Source organism: Schistocerca piceifrons, chromosome 1 (assembly GCF_021461385.2).
Source record: "Schistocerca piceifrons isolate TAMUIC-IGC-003096 chromosome 1, iqSchPice1.1, whole genome shotgun sequence".
Lineage (NCBI taxonomy): Eukaryota > Metazoa > Arthropoda > Insecta > Orthoptera > Acrididae > Schistocerca > Schistocerca piceifrons.
This window is the reverse complement of record NC_060138.1, coordinates 757,028,865-757,048,676: the sequence shown is the minus strand read 5'-3', so window position 1 is coordinate 757,048,676 and position 19,812 is coordinate 757,028,865. Positions and strand designations below refer to the sequence as shown.

The window sequence follows — 19,812 nt, the reverse complement described above, 5'->3', positions numbered from 1 at the left end:
AGTACCAGACGTGCACATGCTGTTTAAATACCGGTACGAGAAAACAGAAAGGAAATCCAGCTTTAACAGTGATCGGAACAAATATTATTCAAGAACTACGGCGTTCTTAGCGTGGCTCGTTCATAAATAAAAACTTGGCTCAGTGCAGAACGCCAGTCTACGGATTCCCACTTAGTTGTAGGACTATTGTCCGTCACTTTACACGTCTTTCGCCTACGGTTAATATGAAAAATGCCGAGATTGGCACTTAACATGTCTGTGAGGATTAACCGAACCGAACTGGGGGTATGCACCAGTGTCCATTCTTGACATTCAGAGCATAGAGTGTTTTTAAATCACAACTTACCAATGCTGTTAGGTCTCTCTTGGAGACAAATGTGTATGGCTGTTCACCAACCCATACTGCAAAGGGGGTGATGACCCAAGTCTTTTACCGACTCGCAATAATCATTTACATCTACATCTATGCGGTTACTCTGCAGTTAACAATAAAGGGCCTGGCAGAGGGTCCATCGAACCACCTTCAAACTATTTCTCTACCTTTCCGCTCTGGAACAACACTTGAGAAACACATGTATCTACCTGTGTGAGATTTGATATCTCTTATCATATGAATTCCGTCCCACGCAGGTGGGCGTCAACTATGTGTTTTCGCATTCGGGTGAGCAAGTCGGGCCGGCCGATGTGGCCGAGAGGTTCTAGGCGCTTCAGTCTGGAACCGCGCGACCACAACGGTGGCAGGTTCGAATCCTGCCTTGGGCATTGATGTGTGTGATGTCCTTAGGTTCAAATGGTTCAAATGGCTCTGAGCACTATGGGACTCAGCATCTGAGGTCATCAGTCCCCTAGAACGTAGAACTACTTAGACCTAACTAACCTAAGTATATCACACACATCCATGCCCAAGGCAGGATTCCAACCTGCGACCCTAGCGATCTCGCGGTTCCAGACTGAAGCGTCTTGAACCGCTCGGCCACAGCGGCCGGCTAGGTTAGTTAGGTTTAAATAGTTCAAAGTACTAAGGGACTGATGACCTCAGATGTTCAGTCCCATAGTGCTCAGAGACATTTGAACCATTTGAGCAAGTCGGTGACTGGAATTTCGTGAAAAGATTCTTCAGCAACGATAAATGTTTTAAGTATTGACACACCAACACGCGTATCACATCAGTGAAACTCTCTCCCCTATTTCGTAACAGTACATAACAAGCTGCCCTTCTATGAAGGTTGCGTTGTCCTCCGCCCATCCTATCCGATGCGGATCTCATACCGTGCAGCAATACTCTAGAAGAGGGCGGACAAGCGTAGTACAGGCTATCTCTTTAGTAGACCTGTTATATCTTCTAAGTGTTTCTGCCAATAAAATTCAGCCTTGCTTCGCTTTCCCCACAACATTATCTTTGTGACCGTTCCAATGTCAGTTATTCGTAGCTGCAATCCTTAAGTGTTTGGTTAAATTGGCGGCCTTTAGATTTGAGTGATTCAATGTGAAATAAAAATGTAACGCATTCCTTCCGGTATTCGTATGGATAATCTCACACTTTTCATTATTTAGGGTCAATTGCTTTTGAGCTTCTGATAATTTTACTAGACAGTAAATGGCAGCATCATTTCTAACAGTCTAAGTAGACTGCTCATATTGTCTTATGTATCTTTTACATCGATTATGAGTAGCAAATGGCCAATAGCATTTCCTTGTGGAACGTCAGTTGTCACTAGGGCCCAGATTTTAATGACAAGTCGTATTTTTTTCTGAACTATAGGGTAAATTTTAGTACAATTTATACACAAATCTAGGCAGTGTAATGTCGAAAAATGTATTTTGATTGTGTATATGAAGTCATATTTCAACAATTTTTAGTAATAGGTAATATTGCGGCTAACTTTTAATATAATAAGTCATATTTCCGTCAACTTTTGCCAAAAATGCATACACCGTTTTTCTCGTATCTTGCGGGACACACGAATATGAAAATGAATATGTTGCTCACGAGACAATATTTAACGTGCTATTATAAAAGATAAACAGATAAATTAGTACACAGCTTTATTTCTCAGGACTGTAGCGCAAAATCGGTGTACCAACAACAGTCGTTTCGCGAACATGAAACATTGTTGCGCAGAGTCGACAATACGCTCTCAGAGCCAACAAAGGCGGCTTCTGCCGTAATAATCATCACAGTCGCACAGGTGTTCCCAATAACCAGTTTGGCCTTGTTCAACATGCCTAAAGTAAAGTGCTCCAACAGCGTGAAGTTGCGAGGATGTGTTCGAGAATTTGGAGAGAAGTTCTTTAGTACTGATAGGAAAATGTTATTTTGTAAACTGTGTGAAGTTAAAGTTAGTGCAGAAAAGCGCCTTAATGTGCAACAACACTGTAATACCGCTAAACACAGCAGCTGTGTGAAACAAAGTGCTGAAAATAACAGCACGCAAACGCTGTTATTTGAACAGACAGGTCAATCGTCTACCGTGCAATCATTCTGCAAGGATTTGTGTGAGATGATGGTGTTCTGCAACATCCCATTGGAAAAGCTGAAGAATCCACGCTTCAGACGGTTCTTGGAGAAGTACACAACACATCCAGTTCCAGATGAATCTACACCGAGAATGAACTATTTATCCGTATGCTACAATGATGTGCTCAACAAAATACGAATTACTATTTCTGAGCAAAAGATCTGGCTTTCGATAGATGAAACTACGGATATTAGTGGGCGATATATTGCAAATGTTGTTTTTGGTGTTCTAAAAGTTGATGGCCCTGGAGATATGTTCCTACTAACGTGTGAAGCTCTCGATAGAGTAAACAATTCGACTATTGCTATTTTGTTTGACAACTCTCTGAAGCTACTGTGGCCAGATGGTGTGAAAAGAGACAACGTTTTGCTGCTTGTAACAGGTGATGCTTCATATATGGCTAAAGCAGCCAAAGGGCTTCAGATTCTCTACCCCAGTATGGTGTATGCCACTTGCCTTGCACATGCGTTGCACGGAGTTGCCGAAGACGTGCGATCAAATTACCCTGACGTGGACAAATTAATTTCCTGTGGCAAGAAAATCTATGTGAAGGCTCCGCTACGGGTGCAGAAATTCAAGGAACAAGCACCTTCAACGCTCCTCCCACCTAAAACTGTTCTTACAAGATGGGGTTCTTGGCTTAGTGATGCTGAGTATTACTTCACCAATTACACCCACATAAAGACAATCTTCTGTGAGCTTGATAGCAATGAATCAAGTGCAATCAAAATTGTGAAAGAAGTTTTTACAGATACATTGTCTCGAAACTTGGCATACATCAGCGCCAATTTTTCAGTGATATCAGAAGCCATCAAACAACTGGAATTCGTTGGCACTCAGCTATGTGAGGCCCTGAGTATTGTGCAACATGTGCGGAGTGAGTTGGGTCGAGCTTGTGGTCATGTGGCTAACAAAGTGAAAACCAAATTGCAAAGTTTCCTCCAGCGGAATTCTGAATATTCTACACTGTGCAAAATTAATGACACTCTTTCAGAGAATGCCGTAACATTTGAAGATACTGAAACAAAGCTGAACTCCAGTGACCTGGCTGTCTTCAAATACGCTCCAGTGACGTCTTGTGAAGTGGAGAGGAGCTTTCCCAGGTACGAAACTATCCTCAACGACAACCGTAGATCTTTGGCAATGGAAAACCTGAAAATGCACCTTGTGATCCAGTGCAACTTTGCAGATACTGAAGATTGACATACGGTATTAAATAATGTGAAACGCGTTAAATACTATGTAGAAATAAAAACATTGTTTTACTGTTTCGATAGGTGATCTTTTCACTGTAATTTGTGTTTAGGAAATAAAACATTCAGACAATCAAAAAATAGGTGCAAATTAGCCACAAACCCTACATAAAGAAAGAACTATACTTACAATATTTTGGGAGGTGAATTTTGTATTATTTTATGGTGAATAAAAAATTAAATAAAAAAACAAGAATGCTTTAAATAAACTTCTATTAAGTCATATTTTATTTATTAAGGTCATATTTATGTAAGTTTTATGTGTTTTTAGGCAATTAAAATTCGGGCCCTAGTTATGACATATGGCTTACGTGATGACTTTCCATCAGTTACTCTCTTTCTGACTTGAAATCACGAATACAGATGAACAACTGACACAATACTCCATAGGCACGCAATATGGTTAGAAGCCACTTGTGAGGAATTACGAGTGAAATACATACTATCCCTCTGTCTAATGCCCATTTTGTCTGGGGATTTGTTGGGCATGGTACTACACGAGGAATGTGTGGACTGTTCGTACTGATTCCAGATTTTAGGTTCATTTCACCTGTTGTCTGACGCTTGAAATCCCCATATTTTAATGACACTGGTAATCACAATTCGTGTTATACTAAAAACACATGTTCGTGGCATGTCCATTACACTTTTTAATAGTTTGCACGCTAATTGGATATTATTCCTGAGTGGCCCATTATTTACATGGATTGTACATGTTGTGTAACCGGTTTTTTTTTCCTAATCTTCTGAGGTGTCTTTATCAGAATGAACGGTAACACCCATACTATTTGAAATGATTTCTTCATAGGTGAGACCTTCCACACATTACTGTTTTTCAAATGAAATATTCTACCACGTGGAAGATAAGGGAACGTACTAGGAGAAAAAATTATTGCTAGTGACCATTGCTACAGAGATAATAGCAGCCAATTATTTATTCCTTCAAGTTTTCTCCATCAGTACAATTTTCGTAGAGTAAGCTAAAATTGTACTACGTTTGCAGCAATGTGTGAATTCACATATTCAAGTGAAAAGACTACTGAGTTACTTGGTATAACAATGGCACTTGGCCCCCCCCTTCTCCCCCTCCTCTTAGATCATTAAAGTTGTTGCTGCGCGGGAAGAACAACTGCCTGGATGCAAAGTGAAATCGAATCACTTTAATTTTACCTTCACGACCTCCCGCGTGATGTATGCAGGAAGAAACATTATATTGGTTACTCATCTACCAATGTACGTTCTAGTCATTTCAACAGTAAATCACACCACGGTGCATAATTTTTCCCTTGTAGCGTCTGCTACTTTAACTGGATGAATATTTCTGCGATGCTTTCAAACTGCTAAACGAACCCGTTACGACCCGCTGTTCTTCGTTGTATCATTTATATCTCAAACCTAGCTTGTAAGGATCCTGCACTGAGCTGAGAATCAAAATTCAAGTATCGGCCACAGGAGGATTTGCAATCTACCGCTTTCGCGGACGGTTACACTTCCTGACGAATCTTTCAGTGAATCGCAGTTTGGCATATACCATTCCTATGATTAGTTTTATGCGGTGGATGGACTTTAAATCGCTCCATACACATGTGCCAGGTATTTAATTAATGTGACAACTTCTTGTGATTGGCAGACAATAGTGTAATCAATCAGTAACAGGCCTTTCCGGCTATTTAGTGAAACGTGGTCTGATAGAGATCTACATGCGTTTACTATATTGTTCATTGTAACTTCTTCATATAAGCAAGAATCATCCTGAAGCAGCCTCATTAAAATTCCGATATACACTAGATAATTTATGCACCGTATACGGTGAACATGCCAACGGCCTTGCCGCAAGGTAACACAGATTCTCGTAGGATAAACGAGGCTACGCACTGTTAGTGTTTGCTAGCTCTTAGATGAGTCATCGCCGTGGTCTGCCGAGTGCTGTTGGTAAGTGGGCTGCACTCAGCCCTTGTGAAGCCAGCTGAGCAGCTGAGGAGCTGCCTGACTGAGAAGTAGCGGCACCGGTCGCGAAAACTGACAGCAATGGGCGAGCAGTGTGTAGACCACCTGCCCCTCCGCATCTGCATTGGGTGACACGTAAGGGCTGAGGATGAAGGGGGCCGGTCAGTACCGTTGGTTCTTCAAAGTCTGTTCGGACGGTGTTTGCTTATATAGCGAACATGAATGGTACAGTAACACTTGCTTCAAGTACGTTTGAACTTATTCTTACGTTTGAACATTTATGCTATGCTATGGTCTATCTGCTGGGAACTCTTCAATTCAAAGATATTAGTTTCCGTCGTCGATGACACCATGGAACTTTATTCAACACCTTCCGCAAAATAGGGAACACCTTCTCAATCTAAACTCCTATATACACTGTCTTCTGGGCCTATTGTATGAATCAAGTGAGCTGGGTTAACATAATTATTATGTTCTGTTTCCATTGCCTCCTATCGGGTAGATATTCAGTGTTCAGCAATGAAATACATGAGATCAGCGATATAGGCGTACAGTCGTGTGCGTCTGTAAGGTGACTCTTCTTGAAAAATTTAAACATGAACGTGTTCACATGCTAAAGAGAACATAGGGGACTTAAACAAAGAGTTACAAAATTGATAAAAATGGAAGATCGATGCTTAAATAATTTGTAAGCAGGTTAAAATAGTTGTATTGTGCAAGAGCTCTTAACTTATTGAACGATTTTCTCAAGACAGAGTCGCGTCAAAGTAGATTTCTGACTGATGACTACAACGATCATCGGATTCAAAAATTGTGATTAATCTTGATGGGATACTGCGATATTTCATACAATGGCCTTAGGTTAGCACGTATGTCTCACGTAAAGCAGACAAAATTATGTGTAATCTCAAATACATTTGTGTCACTCAGATAAGTAAACACAAAGCATAATAAATTGGTCATCACCAGTACACGTCAAGCTAATATCTTCTTAAGACTACTCTAGAATAGAAAAAGGTCTCAGTTCGGAAATGGAAGAAGTTTCTCTCCAGTTTGTCATATTCACCCGAAGCTATCCACTTACGACGAGATCCTGTACAGCAGTGCCGTCCATGACGTGCTACGTGCACGTGTGCACGGAGTTCGGGCCACGTGCAGGCCATGACTCAGCCTGTTTCTCGGAAGCTCTTCTAAGTTGTACAGAATCGTGGTCTCAGCGCTGTTTACCCTTCGCTATTTGTTTGAAAGATGTTCACATATTCAGTAGCTGTTCGCACAAAAAGAGGAAGTTTAGCCATCTATCACCACAAGCCTTTAAAACAGAATGCTAGTGACAGAAGAGAGAGTTAAGAATTCTATATATACTATGCAGTCGCTAAAGCGCTAAATTTGATATGAAAAGACATTACAGTCCCATGCAGAAAGAATTTAAAGATTTAGTTGGCAACGATCGACAGACGGATTGATTGTTCTGTACACCCAGAAGCACTTTGTGCAAAATTTGCGGTCAAGGGGCACCTGAATAAATTGATGGTATGAGTAGTAAAACTGCTGAAGTTGCATGCATTATTCCACTGTCATTTGCAATAGTTTTCGACGGAATTGGACGAAGATTATGGAGACTTTATATTACTGCAAAGCACTCTGGCTAAATCCAGGGAGCGCCTGGAACGACTTTTCGATGTAAAATCGCTATTGTTGAATCCATGAACGAAAAAGAAGTGCAGGAACTAAAATTAAAATATTCGTAATGGATTGCTCTTTTAAGTGAATTTGAATGCACACTATACATAGTAAGACATTGCAACGTGAGAAAATTTGCCTGCCTCTGTCCATATGCTGACAGTTCGCAATAGATAAAAGTTATATCTTCAGCGCGCCATAAATAATTAATTAGTAATGGAAATTTATTTTGTTTTTATCTATGTTGTTGGGAAATGTGGAATAAAGCAAAGTGGTATGCAGTGCAATCGCCCTACCTCTCAAATGCGGCGCGTTCGCTGTTTGCCCCTCTTGCACCTCGTAACGTTAAGACAGCGGTGGGGGAAATGTGCCAGCCTGCATGACCACTGTGGCATCCACGCCAGGGCGCGGCTCACGAGCCGAATTCGTGGCCTCTTCTACTGAAGAGCGACCATATTGAGGGCACGGTGATTTATACATTTGACCTGCTATTCTAAATGGGTTACAACATTTTTTTATGCAAGCAACATCGAGTGACGTAGCGAACAAATAGGGGTGCAATGTAGTGTATAAATATTAATAACCAGAAGAATCTGTGTACCGTTTATGAATATAGCTGTTACCGTGGAAGAATAGGGTATCAACCGCATACTCATAAAAATGTAGAACGGGCCACACTTTGTAACCAAAGATGTTGACATGAAGAAACTAGTTCATGTTTACGGTATGTGAATAAAGGGGCCCATTGAAAATGCTAAGTTCCATATGCCACTGTGAGAAATGACGTATCGTGACGAACCGAATTTCAGTTGCCTGCAATTCCCTTCGCAATGTTCGCTCGAAATATGGTAGAAATGGGCCTGCGTCCGTTGACAACAGCAAGAATGGAACTGCTTCTCGTTGACAATGTGTGATCCTTATCACAGGACCATTGTTCTCGCACCATGTTATATTGTTGTGAATGGTACAACTTTCCGTGGACAGTCTGCACTGATAAACCAACAAATTGGACATCTACATTAACAGTGTGCTTATGGCCACATTCAAAGACTCAAGCTCCACCCTCCTATTAGGTCACGTATGGACGTCGATCCAATTTACAGTGCTGATGGCACAAACCGACTGACACATGCAAAGTTCTGCACCGCCGTGAGTCACGTCATTGGTGGAGGAACTGATCACTATCATCCAAATCGCTCCAAAGCTACCAGTCTACTCTTTTAAGACAGTGACTACTATGTTGTTCTATGAGCTTTTCTGGGCGTTCCAAACATTACCGTTTTTGAGGTACCAGTCAGATATTTAGGTTGTCTGTGCATTCTCATTGCCCTCTCTATCACCTTGCAGTCTCAGCACTTGTAGCTCGTTGCGAGAACTGGTTGCTGATATGCGCTCGCTGTTGACTGCGCAGGTTTGCCGGAGGACCGCATAGTAGGCGGCGAGGACGCAGCTCCAGGCGAGTTCCCGGCTATCGTGTCGCTGCAAGTGGACGAGAGCCACAACTGCGGCGCCAACGTACTCGACGAGCAGTGGGTGCTCACCGCCGCGCACTGCGTCGACGTCGAGTAAGCATCCCACCGTCTGTGAGAGCACGTGTGTGTGTGTGTGTGTGTGTGAGTGTGAGTGAGTGAGTGAGTGTACGTGTGTGAGTGAGTGAGTGTACGTGTGTGCATCGGAGGTGTACAAATTCGTGTTCCAGCCTGCCTGCCACTATCTCCACTGCAGCAATTACGGCAGCTCAGCCTGCTGCAACGGAGACACACGAGTACATTTTGTGCACTGAAGCGCAGTGGTTAAAGCAGGGCAACCTTGGCTACCGCTAGCCTGCTGCAGCTGACAACAGGTTGCGCTATCAGCGCAACGGGACTAGCCATGTATATGATTGCGCAGGTAGTTTCACTGCAGCTCATTAATGATAACGGTGGGAACACAAAAATGAACAAGCAAACATGACAGAAGAATGAGGAGAATTTAAGAATTGGGGAATATATACCAGTTGCAACAGAGCGCAACTACAACAAGTGAAAAGTTGTCCTTTGTTTATATGGCAACTTCAAATAAATCGACAGGTGTCTCGCAATGGAAACTGTGTAAAAAGTTCTGAAGCACCTATTCGGGAAGCTCAAGCATATAACGACATGTCTCACTATACACATACTTTGAAAGAGGACAAGGACTTAATAGTTGACAAGTGTGTGCAAATGTGTGCTAAGGAACTGAGGCCATATAGCAGTGTATAGGCTTTCCAGATAGCGCAAATGTTCTCTGAAATACGAAAAGATATGGCTCAGTGGATATTAAAAACCTCATTCTGGTGGTATGGATCATAGTGTTAAGAAAGCTTCGTATGAAAGAAAACCTTTTTCTTTCAGACGGGTACTATTTAGATTAACATAATAATATTAATAAACGAAATTTGCGTTTGCTAAAATGTGTTTGGGAAATATAGAGTGAATGATTTTGCCCACTTAGAGTGAATTCAGAGAACTCACAATATACATCCAGGAAAAAGTAATTAAAATTTGTATAACTGGCTGGAAACGTTAAGGTTACAGAAACTATACTTCGAAAACCATTGTTGTATAACAGACATCTTCAGGATTTTTGGTGCAAAGGATTTCGGCCTTCGGAGATGGCTCTCATTACAACAGAAAATATGTATTAAAGGTGACTTAATGATGGTGCGAATTGAGAATAGCTGGTACAAGTCGAAAAAGGGTAAAGTTGCAGAGAAGTGAAAAGGAAGAGAAGAGAAATAAATAAATAATCCCAATATGCGTCGAAAAGCGGGAAAAAATTAAATCAACAACCTTCTGGCATACAATGAATCAAAATAAATAGATATCTCACTGAGCCTCGTCTTATGATACTGGGATATTTTAATCAACTTACGAATCCTACTCATAACACTAAAGTGAAAGCGTACAGAATAAACTGCTGCGTACCGAAGCACAGCGGGACTTTGGGCAGACAAGCAACACTCCTTTTTCAGTATAGCATGACTTAGTTTGTCTCGGATAGAAGTAAGGCGACCTGCCCATTCTGCTGATAACGTACGGCAGCTTGCCTGTCTGACTAACAGACATTTATGGGCAGGTTGAAAGCGGAATGTGTACACCCGTGGTGTGTAACACATGGTGAGGTTGAATGGGAACAGGGGATAGCTTCGAACAGGGGACTGTATCATGATGACACCACTAGAAACTGTTTGGAACGCTTTCCGTTATTTCTCTTAGTTCTGACGTTCTACATTTGTTTTTTCTACTACAATATTAGATCCTCCAGCCCTATCTGACATCTAAATATACGTGTTTACGTGTTTAGTAAGTTAACCGTACAATTTGTATAGTAAGTAGGCACAGGAGTGCAATGTGATGCAAACTTTGGTACATCGTGCCAGGCCGATACTGGACGCCAGTGACCCGTCCCATGAGGTGAGGCAGCTACGCAAGTTTCTTAACGATCACCAAATGAAGTGATCTCATATAAGAACTGTAGTAAGGCCACCGACGAAGAGCAGGGAAACACGTGAGCAGTTTTGCCAATCTGTGGCCCCATGTCGGGTAAGACAAGCCTCCTGCCGAAAAGATGTAAAACCAAATCGCTCTTCAGGTCTCTTCGGAAAATCTGGTAATTACTGTGCCCAATTAAAGGCGCGGCAGGTCTTGCTAATAAGTGTTTACAAAACACCCTGCGTACGCCGCCGTCAGTCTTTCGTTGGACAAACAGTGCGCACTGTAGAACAAAGCAGGAAGGAGTGAGAGGGGTTTTATTGCCTGTGCTACATGAAGAGTCTGCTTTAGGAGAGCATGCTCTAGGAAAAGATCACAAGACTTCTTTCATCGATCCCTCTGTCGTGGCTGGCATTAGCAGCTTCTGGGACTCTGTAATTAAAGAATCCGTTGGAATAAAAATCACTGACAACACTGTCAGTAGAGGTGGTACCCTTGAACTCAGCTCAGTGAGGTCGAAACGGGTGCATCGAACGCGGAGGCAACGTATGACCATTCATGGTGACATCGTAGGACCCAGTGACGTCACGGCCGGCAGCTAGAGTAAATAAAGGCGTAGGGTACCAACGCCCTATAACCAGTCACTGCCAGAGATTACTTGGTCGATACTCCTGGCATTTTAACCACTTCAAGCGATTGAAAATCCCAGAACACTTTCTTCAACCTTGGGTATTAATAACCTCTTCAGTGGTATTTTGGTCCTTTATTACTGTACCAGTACCGGTTTCGTGGCCCTAAAGCCACATCTTCAGGCGACATATGATTAAAACATTTGAGTTTAAAAGCTCCGAATCTTTTTTCCCAACATTCGTTCTCCGCCAAAACCAAACACCAATAGAAAACGGTATGTCATGGATAAAAAACTGCCAAATTCCAATACAGTACGCGGTTCCACATAGATCGGAGAAGCGATCATTATGGTACGATTTGTTTTGGACCCAACCACTATATTAGAATTTTGGACCGCCCTTCAGTGATGTTTTGTTCTGACAGACAACGAATGTTGGGAACAAAGATTCCAAGTTTCCCGCTCTAATGTTTTAATCATATGTCACCCGATGGTGTGGCTTTAACGCCAAGAGACCGGTAGTGGTACTATAATGAAGGACCGAAATACAGCTGAAGCGGTTATTAATACCCAAGACGAATGCTCATGTGGTTGCCCCACCTACAAGGTTATCTGCACTTCCTTCGATCTTACAGCCTCGAAACTCCGCCTTTCAAATTGCGACAGTAATGCCTAATGGTTTCGCACACCTCCCTGACACATTAACGAAGCATCGCTGCATTTTTAATGCCTTCTTTTCCGTGGGCCCACACACAATTATGCAAGTGATTGCGGTCTGGGAAATGTGCAGACTACGGAAATGTGATTGTTTACATATCCATCTGCTGTGGCAAATATTGTCTGATGTAATTCAAACAATTCGACTGAAATTTTCAAGAGTTATTTCCTTTATGAACTACATGAATTCAAACATCTGCCAAAAATTCACACTATAGAAAATATGGAGTATTATGAATAAGATTCTTGCAGACCGCTGAAAAACATGCAGTTACCATATTTTGTGGGTGTTTCATGTAGTTTGCAGCTCTCATAGCTTCAAGAAATGGAATCGCTAAACCCATAAATCTTCCCCGTAATTTCCTTATCTCTTCCACTGTATGTTCGGCAGTGTCTTGTGCTAGCTGCAAAAAGCAGACGATACTCTGTTGCAGTACGAGCCAGCTGTCAGTCCTAGCCGGCACCGTCAACATATCCTCTGGCGGCACGCGGCACCGGGCGAACAAGGTGGTGGTGCACAGCCGGTACAGCCCCGTGGACTCCTGGGTCAACGATGTCGCTCTCATAAGGGTACGTCTGGCTGGCTAGCTACTTGTTCGCCGACAGATGGGTTGTCGTACTCATTTGGTTTTCATTTTGCTGAGTCCCCTCATCGTCTTAGGCGAATACGTTTAAGAGTCTGTTAACAGATATATGTGTATATCTAAAGGCTTTCTGGTTGCACAATGTTTTTACCACACAGGTGGTGATGGTACGGATTCTCGGAAAATTTTTACTAACGGTAACATTATAGGGCGAGCTTCTGAATTCTAAAAATAGTGGAGATTAGAATATTATCAGCTACAAACAGAAGGAAAAACTCAATAAATTTGCTCTGAAAGTGTACTGCAATGAATTGACTCGTGACACTAGAGCGGCACCTCTTCTTTCTCTCTGTCTCAGATAATCTGCAACCACAGCGTGTATTATCTTCCTCTATTTCTGATATGGATATGTGTGTTTTCCTTAAGGCACTCACACTCAGAACAATAAAGTTAAAATTTGGATAAAGGTGTCTCATCCAAGAATGTAAGAGAAAGAGGAACTGCCGATTTTTATTAAAGAAACTGTTAAAGACGGAGTTTTTTATGTACAGTTCCCTGGAAAAATTGCGTTCACTGTTCTTTTCTGGCTGTTAGTAATCAGTATTTATATTCTCTTTAAGGATTTGGTGTTCAGCATGACAAAATTATCTTTTACATAACGGTGGCTCCTATTTCGCTGAATCGGAGTTCAACAAATGTTTGCATCTGCAACTGAACATCCCTCGTCAGAAACTCTCAGTAATCAAGCTATACGATTATTATTATTATTATTACTTATCCCTCCTGTCTATTGATCTGATTAAAATCGGGCATAGGTTACCCTATAAATAACACTTTCGAGCCACACACAAAATGTCAATTTTGATAAAGATAAAACACTGATAAACAAGTTGATGAAATCCAACGGATGCGATCCTTTATGTTTTCTTTTGCGGGATCGAAGCGTTCCTCACCTTCCAACAGCTTTGTAAGTGGCGTGCCATTACAGACAACAACAGGCCTATTTTTGATTTTACTTTCGAGATCGAAAATTTTGCCTTGAATTTTCGATGTATTTTGTTCACATTTTTGTACACATGCGGTAACTATTTCGCCTAAATCTCTTTCAGTATCTGAAACTGCCTTTTTCAACTGTGAGATTCCATGTTGGCATTCGTTTACGATCTCAGTTTTAAGACCGAAAACTTTCTCGTCTACTTTTATTTCAACTAGAGGCTCTACTTTCTCTTGGATGTTGAGAATTTCAACATCAAACCTACTGTTAATGTCGTCAATTTCCCCCTGCATACATCCATATTTTTATTAATTGTGTCAATTTCAGATTTCATAGTATTTACTGCAGAACTTAAATTACCCACTTTTTGTTCTACCTGTTCTATTTGTTTACTAATTTTAATTCCTTGTTCTTCGACCTGTACTTTAAGCTGACCAACTTGTGTTTTAATCTGATCATTCTGTGTTCTGAGCTGATTACTTTGTGTTTTAAGCTGCTCATCAACGTGTGTTTTAAGCTGACTAACCTGATTACTAACTTGTTTTTGAAGCTGATCATTCTGTGTTTTGAGCTGCTCACTCTGTCCTGCAATTTTTTTGGTCAATAGTTCAAATAAGTCGTTCATGTTTAAAATTTTCACACTGTTTTGTTCTACGGAATCGGTGTGTTCCGATCCTACTTCAAAATTTTCTTTCGGTTCTTTCTTTATCTGTGGTGAATCAAACATGTCAGTGGATTCATTCACATACTCACTATCATCTACAAAGCCATCCTCTGCTTCCTGTTTTATTCCTTGCTGTATTCTAGGCAATCTCGAGATTTCAATCTGTTCGTTAACATGTTCGTGGTATTGCATGTACGCCAATTGTCTACCACTAACGCCATCTGGTATCTGGCCGCGTAAACTCCTGTCATTGCCAGCCGCATCTTCCATTACGCTCGGCCCATCTACTGTGTTTACGTTCTTGTCCATACCGAACGCAAATTAAACCCCATTACCGTACTTGACGTTCACTGCTATTTACTTTACTGAATAATATTGCAATTCGTGCCACTGAACATCTACTGTTCGGTATTCCCGTTAATTTGTGACCGACAACAACTGGATGTCCTGTCACCGGAAGCCACTTGTAACGTACGCGTGGGGCACACAATACTCGTTAAAGCCTGTGCTATGGTAAGTGAACGGGCTTCACCTAATGAGAAAGGATTTTCGTATAGATATCGACCGCGTGTACCTGAATGGTGGCAAATCAGACTTACACCCACTCTGTAATAACAATGATCCGTCAAGTAAATTCAAAATGCAATTACACGTCAGTATGGACCGAAAGCAACACTGAAGATGCTACCAATTTAATATAATACGGTCGCCAGCCTAATTAGGCATTAACTGAGCTTCTTCCCTGTACAAGTTGCTGTATATTCATGCAAAACAACACGTAGTAACACTGCATAATATAGTAAAATTTTGGAACCAGAAAATCTATTGAACTGATAGTTTCACGTTCTGTACTGATATGGAAAAACCATGAATACATAACACTACACATAACGTATACTACAGAACTTAGTACTGTCTATTGATGTGATTAAAATGGGCATAGGTTACCCTAGAAATAACACTTTCGAGCCACACACAAAATGTCAGTTTTGATAAAGATAAAACACTGATAAACTTTGGCTTTTATATTGACTTTAATTTTTTGCTGGTCAAACCAATTTAGAACACTTCAGAATTCAAATGAACAAAAGGGGGGGGGGACCCTGAAAACATGATCACTGCCGGCCGGTGTGGCCGAGCGGTTCTAGGCGCTTCAGTCTGGAACCGTGCTACCGCTACGGCCGCAGGTTCGAATCCTGCCTCGGGCATGGATGTGTGTGATGTCCTTAGGTTAGTTAGGTTTAAGTAGTTATGAGTTCTACGGGACTGATGACCTCGGCTGTTAAGTCCCACAGTGCTCAGAGCCATTTGAATCATTTTTGTTATGATCACTATATTAAAAAAATTGATTACAGATATTATCATGCGTTCAAGATTTCCAGTATATGAGCTACTACCATTTCAATCTTGTTTACTTCTCATTTAAATACCTTTATATCTGTCTCGAAATAATTAAACTTCATGACCATATCAATATTAAAGTTATCTTTCAACTTCGTTAGACCTTCGTTATTCATTTACTGGTTCATTAACAAAACAGTTCTTTAAACACCACTCTAATATAACTAGGTCTGCAAGTAATTATTATTAACACAAAATTTAATTTTTCATTTCGGGAAACTCGGATTGCACAACATTTGGAAAGGACCCTGTCTAGGTTAGTTTTGAGGATAATTAAATGAGGGGAAAGTTCTGGTAAAATTTAGGTTATTATTGAATATTATTGAATAGTTCACTCTATGGTCCATACCAATATAGTACTAAAAGTTTCAATTGAAGCGTTGGCAGAAGTGCACGCTATTAAGCTCACGAAGATTGGCGTGAGGTCTGGAACAAGGTAAAGTAATTATCCTATAAAGAAAAGAACGTAGTTCTTGGAGTACTTAACTTTAATCCACAATTGGAGAACATTATTAACAATCTCAATATAAACTGGTAATGGCGTCTTGCTAGGTCGTAGCAAATGACGTAGCTGAAGGCTATGCTAACTATCGTCTCGGCAAATGAGAGCGTTTTTGTCAGTGAACCATTCCCAGCAACGTCGGCTGAACAACTGGGGTGAGTGCTAGTAAGTCTCTCTAGACCTGCCGTGTGGCGGCGCTCGGTCTGCAATCACTGACAGTGGCGACACGCGGGTCCGACGTATACTAACGGACCGCGGCCGATTTAAAGGCTACCACCTAGTAAGTGTGGTGTCTGGCGGTGACACCACATCAACCTGCTTTTATCGATGCGGCGGTTGGCGAGCGGCGAGATGGCGAGGCACAGAGCACACATACAACCACAGCTATGGCTCTTGACGTATCGGCACTTTAATTCTGCTTAGCGACGCCATACTTTTCCATTTAGTGCCTATGGGAACGGCATACCCGAGGCTCAGTGAAGCTACGTCTTCTAGGAGAGCCTCCTCGCTCCAGAAGGTGTTGCTCAAACCGGTGTCAAACTCCAACTACTACTGAGCCCGTTGTGCCGTGCAGTGCCCGCGTGCATTTTTCCGCATCCGCCTGCCATCCACCTTTTAGCGCTCCCTTACAGACAGGGTATTCACCCGACGTTTTGCATTCTACATATCATAACACATTGCCTACGTATGGACCAGACGCACAGTTACAATTTTAAACATCTTAAAACAGTTTCAACATTTGTTACATTTGCCGGCCAGAGTGGCCAGAGTGGCCGAGCGGTTCTGGGCGCTACAGTCTGGAACCGCGCGACCGCTACGGACGCGGGTTCGAATCCTGCCTCGGGCATGGGTGTGTGTGATGTCCTTAGGTTGGTTAGGTTTAAGTAGTTCTAAGTTCTAGGGGACTGATGACCTCAGAAGTTAAGTCCCATAGTGCTCAGAGCCATTTGAACCATTTTTGTTACATTTCAATTCTATTACAATATTGCTTGACATTTGACATAAACATTAATTTTCACATTGAAACTCGTTTACAGTTTCCTTAACACAATGGCATGAAACAAAAAAGAAATGAAAGCAGAACATCAATTACTCAAGTTTATCGAAAAATCAGAAGAAAAAAAAACTTATTTGTACAATAGTACAGCGTTGTTGTTGTTACAATCTCTATGGCAGAGAGTGTTTCTGTAACTCTGCGCTTGCAGTTTCTCTATACTATAAATAATGTCAATTCCAATACATGCGTCATTCTGTAAAACAAAGCACCCACTGTAAAATTTAATCCAACGTTTTAATCATCTTATAACGATTCTCTTTTGGGGTGTAGAAACCACTGGAAACTGAGGGAGATGATCTCTGTACATGACCTCTCTTTCAGGAGGTTATTACCACGATTGCTAATTATTATAAAACATTGCCGTTTGAGGCACGTTTTGCCAACGACAGCAATATTAGGCATATTCACGTAATAATGTTTTGTATACAGTTAAAGAAAATTGTTTTGTATATGTTAGCGTCGATGTTATGCCAGTCCATATTAATCCTTTTTCACCATTCTTCTGATACCTCAGTTTTCGAGATAAAGCTGATCAGTCTTCATCACCAGCTTGTCTGTTCCCTCTCTTGCTCACAGCATAGATAACTAATCTTCTTCTTATCGATGTTGGATTGTTTCACAATTCTTATTATTTCAATGATCCATTATCGATAGCTGTTATTGGTTTATAGTATCAAAAACATGCTAGACATTCGAATAGAACATCAACATTCATGAATGCTTCAGTCTTGGACGACATTTTCCGCTTGCTAATTAATTCTTTAGACATGTGGCTATAAAATCCTGTACACTGCTTGGCTTTGTTTCGGTTACTTCCTCAACCGAATGTTCGCGCCCGACCACATCTGTAGAGTCCTAACGACTACCGCGCTGGCACGCTCTCAAAAGTAGACTACCGTAAAACTCGTTGTCGAGTCCGGAAACGCTTAACCGCGCGTTGTCGCACCTCACAGAGGCACTTTTTGTCGATCGTGTTGACCTCACAAACTTCTGCAGGAGTAACCTCTCCTGTGCTTTGTAGACAAAACGTGTCAGAGAGATAGGTCTGTAACTCGTTGGATCATTCTATTCGCCTAGCTACACATTGGTGATGACCTCGAGCTTTCTTCGAGAATTTTAATACTCTTCACGACCTGACACAACTGTCCATGAACTACAGAAATCATGTCTTTGGCACAAGGCCGAAGATCTAGATCTGCTCTAATCTTATGTAATCGATTCCGCAAGGGAGGGCTAGAGTGACGTTGCCCCCCCCCCCCCCCCCCCACCCTCAAATGGAATGTGAAGTACAGGCTTATTCCATGTACAGATACTTAGTGGATCACTAATTTTTTGCCACATAGCAACTTACTGTGCCACCTGTTAAACTTAGTTCCTATGGCATGTCTCCAGACTGACCATCTCTCTTGCGTCTGTCTTCCCCTCCCCCCTCCCCCACGCAGCCTATCTGTAAAATTTCTGCGGGTGACCACGATTGCTTGATAACAGTTTACTTCTCTATATTGATAATCTTGGTTGACTTCGTATTTGAGTGCAGCTGCAGAACCATTTTGCTAGCCTTCACGTTAGCATGTGAATTCGTTTGGGAAGGACTGCTGCTGCGGCACCTTAAGAGCTTAGATGTCTTGTAACTACTTGTACTCAAGTTCACTTACGTCATCAGCTTCAACATCCGCTCTTTGTTAGTCTAGGACAGAAAATGCTGTGTACAACCGGGAGTATTCTCATGCTAGAAGCAGCTTCATGAAGAACTTCAGCACTCCTCGTAATGGATTGTTATTGTTGTTATACCGGAGACTGGATCCCGCAGCCACTAGGACAAAGCAGCAGCGACTAGTATTGCACTAGAATACTTAACAGACAGGGACTCGTGCAACTGACAATTGTCGACTACGTATCCGATCTGAAATAATTGTCAAGAAAAAGTAAATTGAACATGGAACAAAGAAGCATTATTTGTTAGTCGCTAATGCAGCGTCACAGATGCATGCCTTAGTTAAGGGAAAGTGGAAGATCATTTGAATATGGCTCTGAGCACTATGGGACTTAACATCTATGGTCATCAGTCCCCTAGAACTTAGAACTACTTAAACCTAACTAACCTAAGGACAGCACACAACACCCAGTCATCACGAGGCAGAGAAAATCCCTGACCCCGCCGGGAATCGAACCCGGGAACCCGGGCGCGGGAAGCGAGAACGCTACCGCATGACCACGAGCTGCGGACATTTGAATATGTGCATCATGCATATTCGAGGATGAAGAAAAGAAAAATGAGAAAAGATTTTATGAAAACTAACTATCTGTGATTTATCAGGACTAAGGACCATCAGTTCCAATTACACGTGCGTTATTTATTGTTGACAGATTTTATACATTATTACCATGTTATACGAACAAAACTTCCGACC

At 41.7% G+C, this 19,812-nt stretch overlaps 1 protein-coding gene across 1 annotated transcript in view; it reads left to right on the top strand.

Moving 5' to 3' along the window:
- The window catches only part of LOC124774885 (mite allergen Der p 3-like), a 58,537-nt gene that overhangs the window by 21,241 nt on the left and 17,484 nt on the right, over window positions 1–19,812 (top strand). Inside the window, exons 2-3 of the mRNA XM_047249537.1 lie at window positions 8,814–8,967; window positions 12,634–12,769. Coding sequence (XP_047105493.1) covers window positions 8,814–8,967; window positions 12,634–12,769 — 290 coding nt within the window. The remainder of the gene's footprint in view (window positions 1–8,813; window positions 8,968–12,633; window positions 12,770–19,812) is intronic.